We start from the raw sequence: 15,895 nt of genomic DNA on the forward strand, positions 1-15,895 counted from the left end.
AAGGGCTCTTTCACACCGTCCGCCTCCGTAGGCGAATCCGTGCTGCTCAGTGGGGATTGATCCGCGATCCCCGCTGAGCCGGCGGATGACAGCTCCGTCTCCGCTTGCAGTGCGGAGAGGGAGGTGTCACAGCCCCCGCTGCTCTCTATGAGGAATCGGATGAGAGCGGACCGCCTGTCCGATCCGATCCCCAGGACGGATGGAAAATAGGGTTTTCATCCGTCTGGATTTCACGGACAGGATCGGATGCGGATGGCAGCGGGTGTCAGCGGACATGTCACCGCTGACATCCGCTGCCCCATAGGGCTGAATGGGGCATCTGGTCAGATCTGCCTAAAAAATTGACAGGCGGATCTGACCGGACCGCCTGTGTGAGAGAGCCCTTAGGCTGAATTCGCATCACATTCAGACCAAAGTTGCACAGGACCCTTTTGTTGGTCCGCACCAGAATCAAATCGCATGGGTGTTTACATCTATGCGATCCAATTTATGTCCTAATTGACAGTTTGCACTGCGATATGCGAACTGATCTGGGGGTGTTGTTCACCTTGTATTGACACCTCCAGCGACTCGCATATGGCAGTGTGAACTGCCTGCGAGTCAAGTGAGATGCGGGAACCCACAGTGGATTTGCATTGTTCCTGCATCTCATATGTGTGAACCGGGACTTAGGCCTCATGCACACTGGACAGTATCAAAACCCCAGTAGAAAGCTGTAGCTGTAGTTTTTCCGCTTTTTTTTGCAGTTGCGTTTTTCCGTTTTTTTTTTTTTTTTTTTTTAAGCAAAACTATACTCCCACAACAGCTTATGGCTCAAAAATGTTGATAGACGCATAATAGCCGCAATTTCTGGCATTTTTCAAGCTTTTATCAGAGTAAGAGCGTTTTTTACAGCTGAAAAAACGCCTCTCGAAACCCACTAGTTCTGGATTTCTTTTTTCCAACCAGAAAACGCCCCTGCCAAAAACTGCTAATAACAGCCTTTGTATGCATGAACACATAGGAGAACATGCTGGGGAGTTTACTGGCTGTAGAAAAAAATGTCTGACGCCAAAAATGGCAGCTATAAAAACGTCCAGTGTGCATGAAGCCTTATGACTACCTGTGCTTCAGGCCTTGTGCATGGCAGGTGTTTATCCCCCTTTTATTTATGCGCGATTTAGGTACAGGTGCACCGGCCAGCCCTGCTGCTGGCAGCCGGTAAAAGTCAATGAGGAGCTGACCTCTGATGTGGTTGGATGGTGCACTGCCCGGTTCTTGTGTCTAGAGCAGTATGTGCCCTGGGACAAATGCTCAGCAATTCAGTCCCAGTAACATTACCAACACAGGCAACAAATTTAGGTAGTTCTAAATACTGACACTTTAGGAAAATGTTGCTTTGGCAGCCATTGGAATCTTTTAGAATTACAGGCAGTTCACTTATTAAAGTGGGAGTAAACTCCAATGGATGATTTTTGCCTATAGTAAGGCTTGCCTATAGGCAGAGTAAATCTCTCCTAAACGTGCACCGTTTAGGATATGTTTACTTGTGAATCCACCAGTGACGTCGGCAGCAGATATGCTCTGAAGGAACGGCATACCGCGCCGTCAAAAGTGGCTCCTGCACAGGAGTGATGTCATCGCGTCTCGTCCAATCAAAGGATCTGAGGCTGCCAACCTGGATGGAAGACCGGGTAAAGATGGAAGCCCTGTCAGCGGTGACCGCGCACTGCTGGAGAGCTTTGTTTATAAGTAAGTTTCACATATTGTGCTGCTACTGTGTGTATAGCCAAAGCTCGTTTGGCCATACTTCTCCTGTGGGTCACAGCAGAACACTTCACTTTGCACTCCTGCGATCCAGATTCAGCCAACAGCAGGCTAAAGTCTGCTGTTGGCTGAAGTCACAGAGCCGGTTTAGGCTCGGCAGGGATCCCGACAGTAATGCCAGAATCTGTGCAGTTGCCTAATAGACTGCTGGCTCAGCATCTCCGTCAGCCATTCCTGCCCCTCCACAGCTCAGTGCTCTTGTTCACATAGCGAGAACTGAGAAATTAGCGGTTTTTGATTGATCAGTTCTCTGTGTAGAGCTGGGGGGGGTGGAGGTGATGCTGCAGCTTTCTAGTTGAGTATGTATGTTTTATGTATACCATATGAGGTCATACCATACATGGTATGTATGGGGTTTTTTTTTTTTTACATTAACAAATTTCTTTTTCAAGACCAGCTCTGAGGTGACTTACAGCAGTGTAGTACAAATCTGTGCTGGGAAGCTGTCATAAATGTGACTGCTTAACTTACAGGGCTCTCTCTCTGGCCCATTCAGCTGTCGGCCGAGAGATTCCTCTGACCAAAAGCTAAACATACACAAAAAGGGCCAGGTATAGTGGTGATGTCACATACCAATATATGGCAATTTGTCATATTTGGGTAATGAGTTGTCACTGAGTGGACAGAGTCTGATGGGGAACTGAGGGACCAGTTCCCCATTAGGTCAGCCTTACTTTTGATTGACAGTGCATGGCAGCGGACAGATTTGAAAGCTGCTATTGGACTAAATGGTGGCTATGGATTAACAGCCAGGTGGACTTGATTGGAAACTAGTTCTCTAATGCCTCGTACACACGCATTGATTATTGGCCGTGAATTTTCGGCCAACGTCCGATCGGCCGTTTTTCGGCTTGTTGGTATGATGCTCTCGACAACCGACTCTGACTTTTCAGCCGATTAAAATCTGGTGTGCAGGCTATAAAATTTTTGTTGGCCCTCAACACAACGGCCGATTTTCTCGTCAGTTAGTACAGATTTCGGCAGACAAAAATCTGATGAGCAAGACTGGGCATGCTCAGAGAAGAAAAAACACACGGAAAGTAAACCAGCACATGACATCACTTCTGAAGTAGATTTTTGTTGGGCGAGAAAATTCGTGTGCAGTCTAGAGCACATTCCAACCAACAAAACACAACTTGGACAAAAGACGGCCGATCGGTCGGCCGATAATCGTTGTGTGTGTACGAGGCATGAGTTCCCCTGACTAGCGGCAGTCATCCCTACTACTCACAACCTACAAAACCCACCTAAAACCTGTCAGTGTGATGGACGGAGTGACTGGGAGAAGGAGTGTCCTGAAAGATTTAGATATGTCTCTGACCGGTCTCGTGATTTGGGCACAAGCACTGCCAATTTCCATGAAGTGGGCCAATGGAATTCTAAAGGGAATTCTAAATTCTCTTAGATTGTAAACACCTGAAGGACTCCAAGATGGTGAGAAATAAGATTCTCTGGTCTGATGAGAACAAAATAGAACTTTTTGGCCTTAATTCTAAGCGGTATGTGTGGAGAAAACCAGGCGCTGCTCATCACCTGTCCAATACAGTCCCAACAGTGAAGCATGGTGGTGGCAGCATCATGCTGTGGGGGTGTTTTTCAGCTGCAGGGACAGGACGACTGGTTGCAATCGAGGGAAAGATAAATGCGGCCAAGTACAGGGATATCCTGGACAAAAACCTTTTCCAGAGTGCTCTGGACCTCAGAATGGGCCGAAGGTTTACCTTCCAACAAGACAATGACCCTAAGCACACAGCTAAAATAACGAAGGAGTGGCTTCACAACAACTCCATGACTGTTCTTGAATGGCCCAGCCAGAGCCCTGACTTAAACCCAATTGAGCATCTCTGGAGAGACCTAAAAATGGCTGTCCACCAACGTTTACCATCCAACCTGACAGAACTGGAGAGGATCTGCAAGGAGGAATGGCAGAGGATCCCCAAATCCAGGTGTGAAAGACTTGTTGCATCTTTCCCAAAAAGACTCCTGGCTGTATTAGATCAAAAGGGGGCTTCTACTAAATACTGAGCAAAGGGTCTGAATACTTAGGACCATGTGATATTTCAGTTTTTCTTTTTTAATAAATCTGCAACAATGTCAACAATTCTGTGTTTTTCTGTCAGTATGGGGTGCTATGTGTACATTCATGAGGAAGAAGAATGAACCTAAATGATTTTAGCAAATGGCTGCAATATAACAAAGAGTGAAAAATTTAAGGGGGTCTGAATACTTTCCGTACCCACTGTATATATGGTTGCACTTTGTTACAAAAAACGGTAGAGGTCTTCAGATATTTGCAAATCTTCCTTTATTCTTGTCTTTCTATTTTCCTTTGGCCTTTATTTTTCAGTGTTCCTCAATCAGTGAGTTTGTATTGCGTTCCAACATTTTTCCCATGTGATGGGCTCAGGGAGCTGCTTGGCAGTCCAGTAGAAGCAGGCATGCTTGTTTCAAGAAAGCTTTTAGCAGACCCAAACCTTGGGTCTGCAAACATTAGGAGATAGCTAGGACCCTCTGTGCTCCAGGAACTACCATTTTAGCAAATCTCAGCTATATTGGTGAATTCTAGCAGCTTTTGTCTGGTATGGTTCAGGAAATCCAGGAATTATCTTACATGAAATTATTACTTTGGTTCAACTTGTGGCAATCTAATTCTTCGCAAGGCACCTTCAGAGTGCTGCTGGGGATGCTGCAGATGACTAGCAGCTTGTCCTATATACCGTATGTGTTGGCCACCCACGGGTGCTTGAGTAACTTCCCGTGTTTTACACTAAACACAGCATTGCTCCCACACCTCAGCCATTTGGGAAATTATTGTATTTTATTCAGTGAATATAAGGCATTCTTTGATTGGAAAGGAGGCATGAATGATGTCATGATGCCCACCTTGTCAATAAACATCTTGTATTCATTGCTTTTTTTTTTTTTTTTTTTTTATACAAGGTGTTTACTGAATGGCTGAGGTGTGGAATTAAATGATGACCCAAGTCACTATGGCACAGGTGCCATGATCTTCGGTATTCCTCCCACAGGCAGTATCAGAAATAGATGTGACTGCTTTGTCACTAGTTACACCAGCTTCTGTCTCAGTGGATGTTAAAATCTAATGCCCCTACCCAAAGCTCACACATACACACGTACCCCTTAAGACAGAAACCAGGTGATATACAGGTGGCCAGAGGTAGTAAAAATAGGCGGCTGAGTTGTGTTTTTTTTCACCCTCTTAAGCTGAAACAGTGGTCTGATGGGATTTAAACATGCTGTGGCCACAATGCTCTACTTTGCGGCTTCTGAAAAGCTGTACCCTTAAAGTGGTTTTAAAGGCTCAAGGATTTTTACCTTCATGCTGTCTATGCATGAAGGTAAAAAACCTTCTGCAGTACCCCCCCCCCCCAATACTCACCTGAGCGCCCTCTTGATCCAGCGATGTGCACGAGAGATGAGCTTCCCCTGGGTCTCTCATTCCTCGTTGGCTCCTGCTACTGCCATTCACATCCAGTGAGCCAACGAGGAGAGAGCGGGTCTTATGGACACCTAGAGCAGGACTCAGGAGCGAGCACGCACCAGTGCCCCCAGAGCAGGCAGCTTGCTGTTGGTACTGGCTAAAGATGAGAAACCAGGAGTGCCAGTGGGGGACCTGAAAATAAGAGGATGGGGGCTGCTCTGTGCAAAACCACTGCACAAAGTGCTTTAAATCCGCCTTTGTCACTTTAAGTGTATGGGGGTGAGCTGCAGCTGCGGTACCAAATACTAGGCTCATGAAAAAAACAGATATTCGGGAAGAGACAGTATCGCCTCTTGCATTCCTGGCAGCTGCTCCTTTACCACTCTTTTTGAAAGGAGGTCCAACACTAATTACTTTTCAGAGTAGCAGCGCTTTGAAACGGGTTCATACACGAGTAAAATGCACATAGTCCAGGCAGATGGATTTTGCACCAGCACCCCGGTGCAGCAATACAGCTGGCTTAGGCCCTGGGGTCATTTATTAACTAAAGCACTGATTGAGGCGGGGCAGGAGGAGATCAATAGTGAATTATTTCAGACACATTTATGATGACATTTCAGAGCTTAATAATTTCCGTTCTGCTCTCTGGAAGGAGTGATGTGTCTTTATATAGCATTCCCTAGGCGCAGTGAAAGCGTTAGTGTCATCTGCCAGATTACAGGTATATAGATTAAAGCAGTTGTAAAGGGAATCTTTTTTTTCATTAAAATAATAAACCTGTTATACTCGCCTGCTCTATGCAAAGGTGCTGCACAGAGAGGCTCCTCTTTTGGGGTCCCCTTCCAGTGTTTCCTGTTCCGTCTCATTTGATTGTCTTCCTAAAGCAAGCTGTATGCTATGGGGGGGGGGGCGCACTACCAAGCTGAGCTGTGTGCATCCATAGACACACACAGCGTGGCTCAACCATCCCACACTCCCTCCTCACAGGATTTGACTGACCGCAGGGGGAGCAAATGGCTCCCACCCTCTTATGCCTCGTTTCCACTGAGCGGAACGGTTCAGGTCGGTACAGTTTGGAAGGGTTAGAATGGTCCGGTCTATTCAGGTGAGCGTTTCCACTGCAAGTCGGGCCACCAGGGACCATGCTGGGTTTACACCAAATGAGGTGTTTGTTTTGCTCTTTCATTTGACGTGAGCATTGAAGTTTTCCTGTCCGCCAATCAGTGGAATCTATCATGTGACGCCAGTAGCTCCGCCCTAACCGTACCGTACCATTTCCTATGGCCCTACATCTGAAGCAGGACCTGGAATGGTGCGGTTTGGTTCGGTTGTATGGGCCACTTTCATAATGGAAACACTCAAATTAGCGTACTGTACCGACCTGAACCTATCCGCTCAGTGGAAACGAGGCATTAGTTTAGCCTGTGAGAGCAGAAAGATATAGAGGACTCAGGTAAGTGTTTGGTGGTGTTGGTAGAGCATAGCTAGTGGTAAAACATTTTTTACCTTAATGCACAGCGAGACAAACCCCAGGCGACCAGACCTTGCCCATCTGCGAGCCCGGGACTGGCATAGCGGGTGCCGTCGGGTAGAGAGGGAGGGAGGAGAGCGGACACAAGTCTGCTTTCCTCCGCTACTAGTTGTCACTTCCGGGTCCCGGTTCAGTTTCCTTGCCCATGAAGGCTGCGAAAGCATGTAATGCAGTGCGATGTGCATTGCATTATGTTCAGTGGAGCACAGGGGAGACGTGTGGGTTCTTGTAGATCCTGGCTGTCTCATTAAAGAGAAACTTTCACCAAATAAACCATCACTTGGAGTCGGTTCACACTCGGGCGGCACGACTCTGTACTACTTCGGGGGCGACTTGTGCATTCCCATGCACCACGACTTCGGAGCGACTTGCATGGACTTCACATAATGGAAGTCTATGCAAGTCGCTCAGAGGTCGCCCCGAAGTAGTACAGGACCCTTTTTCTAAGTCGGAGCGACTTGTGTCGCTCCTATTAGAACGGGTCCTGTAGCGGTCAATGGACCGCGAGGGAGCGCGACTTGTCAGGCTGACAAGTCGCGCTAGTGTAAATTGAGACTCAAGGGACTTTTCATCCACTATGTGATGAGAACAAAAAAATATATATATATTTTTTTTTAATTTAAAAAATATTACACTCAAGCAAGTAAAATCCCCCTTCCAAAAAAAAGTGACGCCCGCCACCCCCACATATACGCACTAACAAATGTAAATGCACGTGGCGGCACGCCTATGCCTGAAACCGTCGATTGCGATACACGTTGCATATAGCCGCACACGCCGGCATGAGAACAATAATTCTAGCACCAGACCTCTTTCATAACGTCAAACTGAGGACCTAAGGGGGACCTTTAAAGCGTCGCTTATGAAAAATATAAGGTACTGGCATGTTTAAGGTTTGACATGTTTGATATCTATTTACTCGGTGCAACCTCGGCTTTTATAGTTTACCAAAAAATTTGGTAGTTTATTGCATTTTGTGCCCCCTAAAATGAACTTTTTAATGTTGTGTGTTTTTTTTTTTTTTTTTTTTTTGTGCTTCCTGGACCTTTGCAGTAATATTATGTGACAAAAAATTGGAACTACCATTATTTAATTCTCTAGGGTGCTCTCAGAAAATATAAAATGTTTTGGAGGTTTTATGTAATCTTCAGGCCTAAAATAATTTTTTTAAATGTGTGCAAAAAGTGCAAAAACTTTCACATTTAGGAACATTTTACATGTTCCATCTGTAGGCTTTGTTAAAAAAAAAAAAAATGGCTCCTTTTTAGCTGGCTCCTGGATTCAAAGCAAATTTGTCAAGCCCTGTGTTATGGGTAAAAATCATTTTAGCCCTGGAACCACTATATAAACCATGCCATAACTTTTCACGTGCCTTTAATCCTTTGCCTCCCGCCCGCTGTGTGTGTGTATTATATATATATATATATATATATATATATATATATGTGTGTATACACACATTACTGCGGGAGTGTGGCTCTATTACACCAAATTGCACCATAATTGGCTAGTGGGGATGTTAGTCAACGGGACCGCCAGCCACCCGCGATTATTCCCAGGAGAGGCAGAACAGCGATCTGCCTATGTAAACAAGGCAGATCGCCGTTCCAACAGGGAGGAATACAGAGATCTTGTGTTCCTGCTAAGCAGGAACATGGATCTCTGTCTTCCTTCAGTCAGAGCAACCCCCACGCAGTTTGCCAGCACCCCCTAGGGACACTCTTAACCCTTTAATCGCCACTGATGTTAACCCCTTCCCTGCTAGTGTCATTAGTGCTGTTTTTTTTTTTGACCATTTTTTATAGCAGAAAGTAAAAAAATATTATTATTATTTTTTTTTTTCAAAGTTGTCACTTTTTTTTTTGTTTTATAGCGCAAAAAATTAAAACCGCAGAAGTAATCAAATGCCACCAAAAGAAAGCTCTATTTGTGGGGAAAAAATTGCATACGTTTTATTTAGGTACAGTGTCACACGCCCGCGCAATTGTCAGTTAAAGTAATGCAGTGCCGTATTGCCAGAAATGGCCTGGTCATTAATGGGGTAAAACCTTTCCAGTCCAGAAGTGGTTAATATGACCGGCAGATGGATTTTATTCTAGATAGCACCGGATTCTGTTAGCATCTAGCTTGTTACATTGACCCCTCCCAATACGTTGATTTTCTAGTTCATCCTGTGTGTGCGCGGTTTTGTAATATTGGGATTATGGTTTGCTTTTCAGTAAATTGGACCAGTCATCTGAGGTGGTAGCGTCGTAGGTTGAATAAATGTTAGCCTGTTAGTTCACTAACCAAATCAGAGGCCATTGCTCCTGCCTAGGCCGCACTCCATAGCTCTATTACTGAGGAATTGTCTGCAGTCAGGGCTTCACTAATGTGGTAGTCGGCAGCCTTTATCTATTAATGGAAGTCGCCCTTTTAGTGGAATGGTGAGATTAAAATCTAAAACAAATGCCACCAGTCACAGAACATTACTACCAGTGATCTCTGTTTAGAGATTTTTAGTCAACAGGTCACAGAATAAGCCATATTAAAGCTGTAATCTAAAAAGTCAGCTGTCAGCGCTTAAGTGTTCTGGAAAAAGCAGAATGCAATATGTGTGAATATACAAACACAAAAAGTACATTAAAAAAATAAAGCGCTGTGTGAATAATAGTGATACTCTTCAACAAGTATACAAATGTACATAAACAAAACTGAGTGTTAAATCAAATAAAATGGACTTTTATTCACTTTATTATAATCCATAAGTGTAAATGAAATAGTTTCAGTGTTATTACTTCACAATCTCGGTTAATCACCATCTGTGCTGCCTCCACCAAATATAAGGGCTCTTTCACGCAGGCGGATCTGAACGGTCCGCCCATGCATCCCTATGGGGCATCGGATGTCAGCGGAGACATGTCCGCTGACATCCAATCCGTCAAATCTGGACGGATGGAAACCCTATTTTCCATCCGCCCAGCGGATCGGATGAGAACGGACCGACGGTCCGTTCCCATCCGATTTCCCCCATAGAGATGCATGGGGAACTGACAGCTGTGTCTCCGCACACAGCGCAGAGACACAGCTGTCCTCCTCCTGCTCAGCGGGGCATCGGGGGATCGATCCCCCGCTGAGAAAAACGGAATCCGTCTGACGGACGGAGTGTGTGAAAGGGGCCTAAGAAGTGCACACTCACCAGAACCAGTTGCTGTCTAAGTTATAGGACAGCAAAAGCACATTCAGTATTCAATGGTCTTCCTTATGAAGATACTCTATGGATGTGGTAGATCTTCCAACCTCACAGATGAAAGACATCCGGGAAACTGCTCAATCTTATCAAGCCAGACAGAAGGATCAACGACGCCATAAAAAAATTCTCAGTGTGGTATTTTATAAAATGATGTAAAAAAAACAAGTTAAAAACCACCAAACCACAAAAAGCAGGGAATGGTGTTTGGACTCTACAACTAACGGTGCAAGCAGTCCATAAGAAAACATGAGGCACATTAACTTGCATAGTTTGCCACCAAACTGAGTTCAGAATGGCGGCAGGAGCTCTGGCATAAAAGTCAAGCTGTACAGCTGTTGTGCCCCATGCGCGTCATCCGAACTCAACAACCATCATTCTCCTGATGATGCGCATGGTGCGAAACGGCCGTAGAGCTTGACTTTTATGCCAGAGGTCCTGCTGCCATTCTGAGCTCAGTTTGGCCACATACTATGTAAGTTTATGTGCCTCATGTTTTCTTATGCACTGTATATGGACTGCATGCACCGTTAGTTATAGAGTCCAAACACCATTCCCTGCTTTGTGGTTTGGTGGTGTTTTTAACTTGTTTTATTTTACATAATTTTAATAAATACTACACTATGAGAATTTTTTTCAGGTGTCGTTGATCCTTCTGTCTGGCTTAATGAGATTGAGCAGTTTCCCTGATGATTTCACCCGTGAGGTTGGAAGATCTACCACATCCATAGAGTATCCGATGTATCTTCATAAGGAAGACCATTGAATACTGAATGTACTTTTGCTGTCCTATAACTTAGCAACTGGTTCTGTTGAGTGTGCACTGTGTTTTCTTCCTCTGTTTTCTGGTAAACCATATTATATCTGCCCATTGAGAAATGTGTGCTGCTAAAGTGTACACAAAATCCCATCGCTTTCCATGCTCTTGTGTTCATTTGGCATTCAGGGATGCCGTTGTGTACACGGGTGAATGCAGAGGCGCATCTGCGTTTCCGTGATTACAACCACGTGTATGGCCAGCTGTACGCACCACCAGCAGATCCCAGGGAGCGGGGATTGTACACTTGAGCGCTTTTGAGCCTCTAATGGCTCGTTTCCACTGAGCTTTCTGGTACGGTTCGATATGGTACGCTATTTATGCCGTTTCCATTATGAATGGTACCCTAATTCCGGACCGTACCGTACCACTTTTTTGGTACCCTTTCGTTGGGGTACCAAGCACATTAGTACCGTACCAACAGGGTGGAGCTACACTCTGCAGAACTTTGGTTGACAGAGAATCGTCTATCACAGCTTTCCTGCTACACCACGCCTATCATGAAAGGGTACTATTGGCAGTGGAAACACAAGGTGTACCGTACTGAACCGAACCGTATCGTACCGTACCACTCAGTGGAAGCGAGGCATAAATGTCCATGCTCATGAGCCCCCTAAAGCAACAATATTCTATTCACCTTCCCGTTGCATTTTGTGTCCATTTACTATTGGCGTTGATTGGGCCACAAATCGTTAAAAGAAAACAGTCTATCTAAAACGAAGAAAAAAACGTAGGCTTTAGATATAGTTTATAATGGAACTAGTAGTTAAAGGTGCTGTATAACTACCACCTGGAAATAAAAGGTATTGTATGACTTAAACCTGCATGAACCTTACTGGCTATTTAGAGCGCCATCAGTGCTCTGAGCTACCTGTGTTGGTGCCAACCTCCGAGAAAGCTGATAAATACATTCCATTGTTACAGGCCAGGGCCTCAATAGATAGCAGCCACTGGGGTTACCTTGTACTTTGACATTGGCATGTTGTGGGAGCTCCGAAGGTCCTATGAAGTGCATCCCAATAAAATAGGATCCTTATGGTACCTCTTTTATCCTAACATAGGTTTATGCAGATTTTTTTTTCACTACAGATTTACCTTAAAAAGGGCAATTGACCGCTCCTAAAATCTTTTTTTTTTTTTATTTAATTTTTTGTAAGACTAGTAAAATAGGCGTTTATCCCATGTGTGTCCAATCCTGGCATTTTAGTGTGCCCAGAAAGCACAGGCGCAGCGTTGGGTTGAGTGCTGTTCTGAGTGGTACTTGCATTTAGGCCCCTTTGTGTTCATTGATATATGCCCAGAATGCAGAATACCTGCCACCCTGGTATGTCTCTGAGGGTTTGGGACCCTAAACGCAAATACCACTTGCTACAGCATTTAGCACCTTCCACACGCAGCATACTTCAGCAGGCAGCGGGGCTGTACACCTTCTGGCTCAATAAAATGCCGATATTGGATGCATGCAGATATCCCAATATACAATCAATATTTTATAGTCTTTATTTTATATGTATTGCCTGGCTTTAGTCTTTAATCTATATTTTTATCTACCATTTATTTTAAGGGGTGCCTTTTCCGTAGTCCGAAGATGTGTGAAGAAATCCACCAATCAGGAATATGCTGCAAAGATTATCAATACTAAGAAGCTGTCTGCTAGAGGTAAGATGGTACTGAGAACAAAACCGCATTACATGGCCGACTCCTTGCCTTGATGTCAAGGAATATCTGTAGTGTTAACAACCTTGAGATTCCTTTACTAAAATTCATACTTCTAATTTGTTTTGATTTTTTTATTGCTATTGGTTAAAGAATGCGGTGCGGGAAATTCATGTTCCGTGCGCATTTTCACATCGCATTCAAAGCAGACTACAGTTGTGATCTGCAGTGGGTGTCAGCGACACCCCAAACGCAGGTCACAAACGCAACGGGTTTGCACCAGATCACATGGTACTTTGGATAATGTTGCAGTGCGTTTCCAAACGTAGTGCATGCAGTATTGATTGCATTTCCTGGTGTGATGTGGCCCCAAGAGTTAAAATGTTTTATCCTTTTGTTAATTTGGATGTTTTCTGAATAGTCATTTGTAGAAGTGGGCTGTTATACATGCAAGGTACTTCATTTTTGATGTCTGATATGGATCAGCATTTATACATGATTAGCCCATGTCACTTGACTGCTTCTACTGATTACGCTTCGCACTGTACTCCTAGCAGTTGGTATAACCTCACATATATTTACAATCATATATGCTGCTATTTTGTGTATAATACTGATTGCTGATCTGGAAAGAGTCCTGAGAAGACGCTGCATACAGCTAACAGGTTAAAGTAGTCCTAAACTCTCAAATGAATTTTTTTTTTTTTTTTTGCAGTTCGTCCCCCTAGTAATTGGATCACTGGTCTATTGCAGAAAAATCTTTTATTCATTGAAAACTTACCTTTGTACACGCTGCACCTGAAACTTCAGTTTATTCGCCCCTTCCAGTTCATATGCAAGTACATGATTAAAGAGGTTGTAAACCTCAGAATTTTTTTTTTTCAAAAAGTACACCTGAAAGACAAACATATGAGCTAGTATGCATCGCATACTAGCTCATTATGATATACTTACCTTAGAACGAAGCCCCGAAGCACCGACTGCTCACTTCTCCCATGGGTGACATGTTCTGTCACCCTTCTTCCGGGTTTGCGGCAATCGGCCATCTGATTGGCTGGACCCGCGATTACGCGCAGGACCTGACGGCCACGGCACCGGACTCTGAAGGAACGGCACCAGCGGCCGTTCCTTCAGAGCACATGCGCCAGTGATGTCACTGGCTGCATGTAAGGTAAATATCTCCTAAACGTTGCATGTTTAGGAGATATTTACAGTACCTATAGGTAAGCCTTATCATAGGCTTACCTATAGGTACAACTTGCAGAGGAGGGTTTACTTCCTCTTTAACCAAAAATAGTCAATATACCAACATTCTTCGGTAGCTCTACACTTGATTTCACAAGCATTTACCACCCAATGCTTAAAGTGTAACAATAAAAAGACCACCACTGTGTAAAATAATATAAACAGTTTATAAATAAAGTCCATGTGTTGATCCAAAACAATCTTTGTGTAGTCCACCTAACCAGGACAAACTATAACCACCACTGTGCTCCAAGTGATTTCCACTCCCCTTAAGAGGCCACACTCACTGAATTTATGAAGAAAAAAGCCTTTCGTTAAAGTCCTTAATTTTCTTGTACAATTTTCTGTTAGATTTACCACACACCACATAATATGAGGTTAAAGCTAAACAACACTTTCACTTGTATCCAATTAGGCAGGCCATTCTGCTACATAGTTGAAGGTATATTTCAAGAAAATTGTATAATGTATGGCCAGCCTTAGAATGACTCCACTTCCAGTACTCCTCACAAACGTGTGTATTATGGTTCAGAGATAAGAATAACTAATTTAGCATAATCCCATTTTAAACCACTTCATTTAAAACCTTTATCTAGTTAAAATTGCACTCAATAAAACATACGCTCATCAATAGGCTAATTTTTGTCAAAAATACCAGAACCATGTGGCCAGTGATCAGCGTATCCCACCGCACTTGCTTTCCATGTCACTTCCGGTCCACATCACATCTGGTTCAGCGTGTTGACTTCACTTCCAGTTGCCATATAGCCCCGCCCTGACGTGTTTTGTCGTTATGACATCATTGCTTATAGTCATGTGACTGTGGTGAAAAGAACTGTATTCCTCTTGTTTGCATAGTGCCATTAGTCCTTGCAAAGGCCTTTGCTAATCTTGGAAAGCAGCAGCACAGACAAGAGGTGTTGTCAAGCAAGTTATTCAGTATTCGGGCATAAATTAGAAAGATTGTGATTTACCACGTCTCGCTGTGCATATACCGGCGGGCGTGTGTTGACAAGCAGGATTGTAGTACTCTACAACTACAAACTGCAATGGATTGCTCTTTTCAGAGCCATAGTTCTCCTTTATTGCAAAAACATATAACGGCTGTAAAAACAGCCAATGCATTTTGTCTGGCGGCCCTTAGTCATGGCTCAGGGTTCCTTCAGAAGCTGCTAGGGGTTCCTCGAGCTGTGTCTGATTGACCTCTCATTTTTATGGTGCCTACATAGTTCCAGGGCCAGTGCCACTTGGCAGAGTTGGTGGCATGACACCAGTGATCTTTATGGCTATCAATAAGTATGGCATCCTGACCATCACTGTAGGGGAGGCATTCTTTCCACTGATCACAAATCTAAAAAGACCCCATGACTGATGTGTATTAATGGAGATGTAATACATTACCATTTTGAAAAAGATGGTCACATTATGATATTGAGTAAAGTTGTGCTGCATAAATATTACTTTTCTCTTTGCCACCTTTGCCCAAATGTTGGTATTGGAGATTTCTGTGGGGGATCTCTTCCATCCGGAAGCATTGTTTTTTCTATGATGCTGTATGATACTTTATACAATTCCTTATGTCAGAGAGGGGTTTTGTAGTAAATGCTTTGGCCCTTTTCATATACCACCTCACATGTACATTCTGGGAGTTGTAGTTCATCTGCTACTGGGCACTAGGTTGCGTCCCTGAAATAATTGTGTATGTGTGTGTGTGTGTGTGTGTTATATTTATTTATATATATATATATATATATATATATATATTTATAATATAGCTTTCAGTATGTTGTTGTAGATGTGATGAAGGTTTGTTTAAATGATCAGCCTGTGGCTTTATATTAAAATGCAGAATGTCCATATGAGGCAAAGTAAATGGTTCTCCCTCCAGTGTTCTTTTTGCATCTGTAGTCTTAACTCCGGTCCATATACAGTATATATAAGAGAAAACTCATGTGTTATTGTGTGTGCTGCTTACAAATGATATGTCCCTTGATGGAAAATAGCAGTCATGGAAATCCTCTGCAAGTCAGCAGAGAGCACGGTGAGCCAGTCCCAGAATTCCTGCTTCGCTGCTTGATGCTTCCCAAACAAGAACCGAATTAATAATGCCAATTAATGAGCACCTGCTAACTTCTCCTTTGTGTGCTTGGCATGTATTCCTGTCACTAG

The 15,895-nt window shown here is 43.8% G+C and overlaps 1 protein-coding gene across 23 annotated transcripts in view; it reads left to right on the forward strand.

Moving 5' to 3' along the window:
- CAMK2G (calcium/calmodulin dependent protein kinase II gamma) overlaps window positions 1-15,895 on the forward strand; it is a 400,936-nt gene that overhangs the window by 8,136 nt on the left and 376,905 nt on the right. For all 23 annotated transcript variants that reach the window (XM_082267524.1, XM_082267541.1, XM_082267535.1 and 20 more), the window contains exon 2: window positions 12,390-12,484. In XM_082267524.1, coding sequence (XP_082123650.1) covers window positions 12,390-12,484 — 95 coding nt within the window. The remainder of the gene's footprint in view (window positions 1-12,389; window positions 12,485-15,895) is intronic.

The sequence above is a fragment of the Pelophylax lessonae genome, assembly GCF_965119305.1.
Source record: "Pelophylax lessonae genome assembly, chromosome: 9".
NCBI lineage: Eukaryota > Metazoa > Chordata > Amphibia > Anura > Ranidae > Pelophylax > Pelophylax lessonae.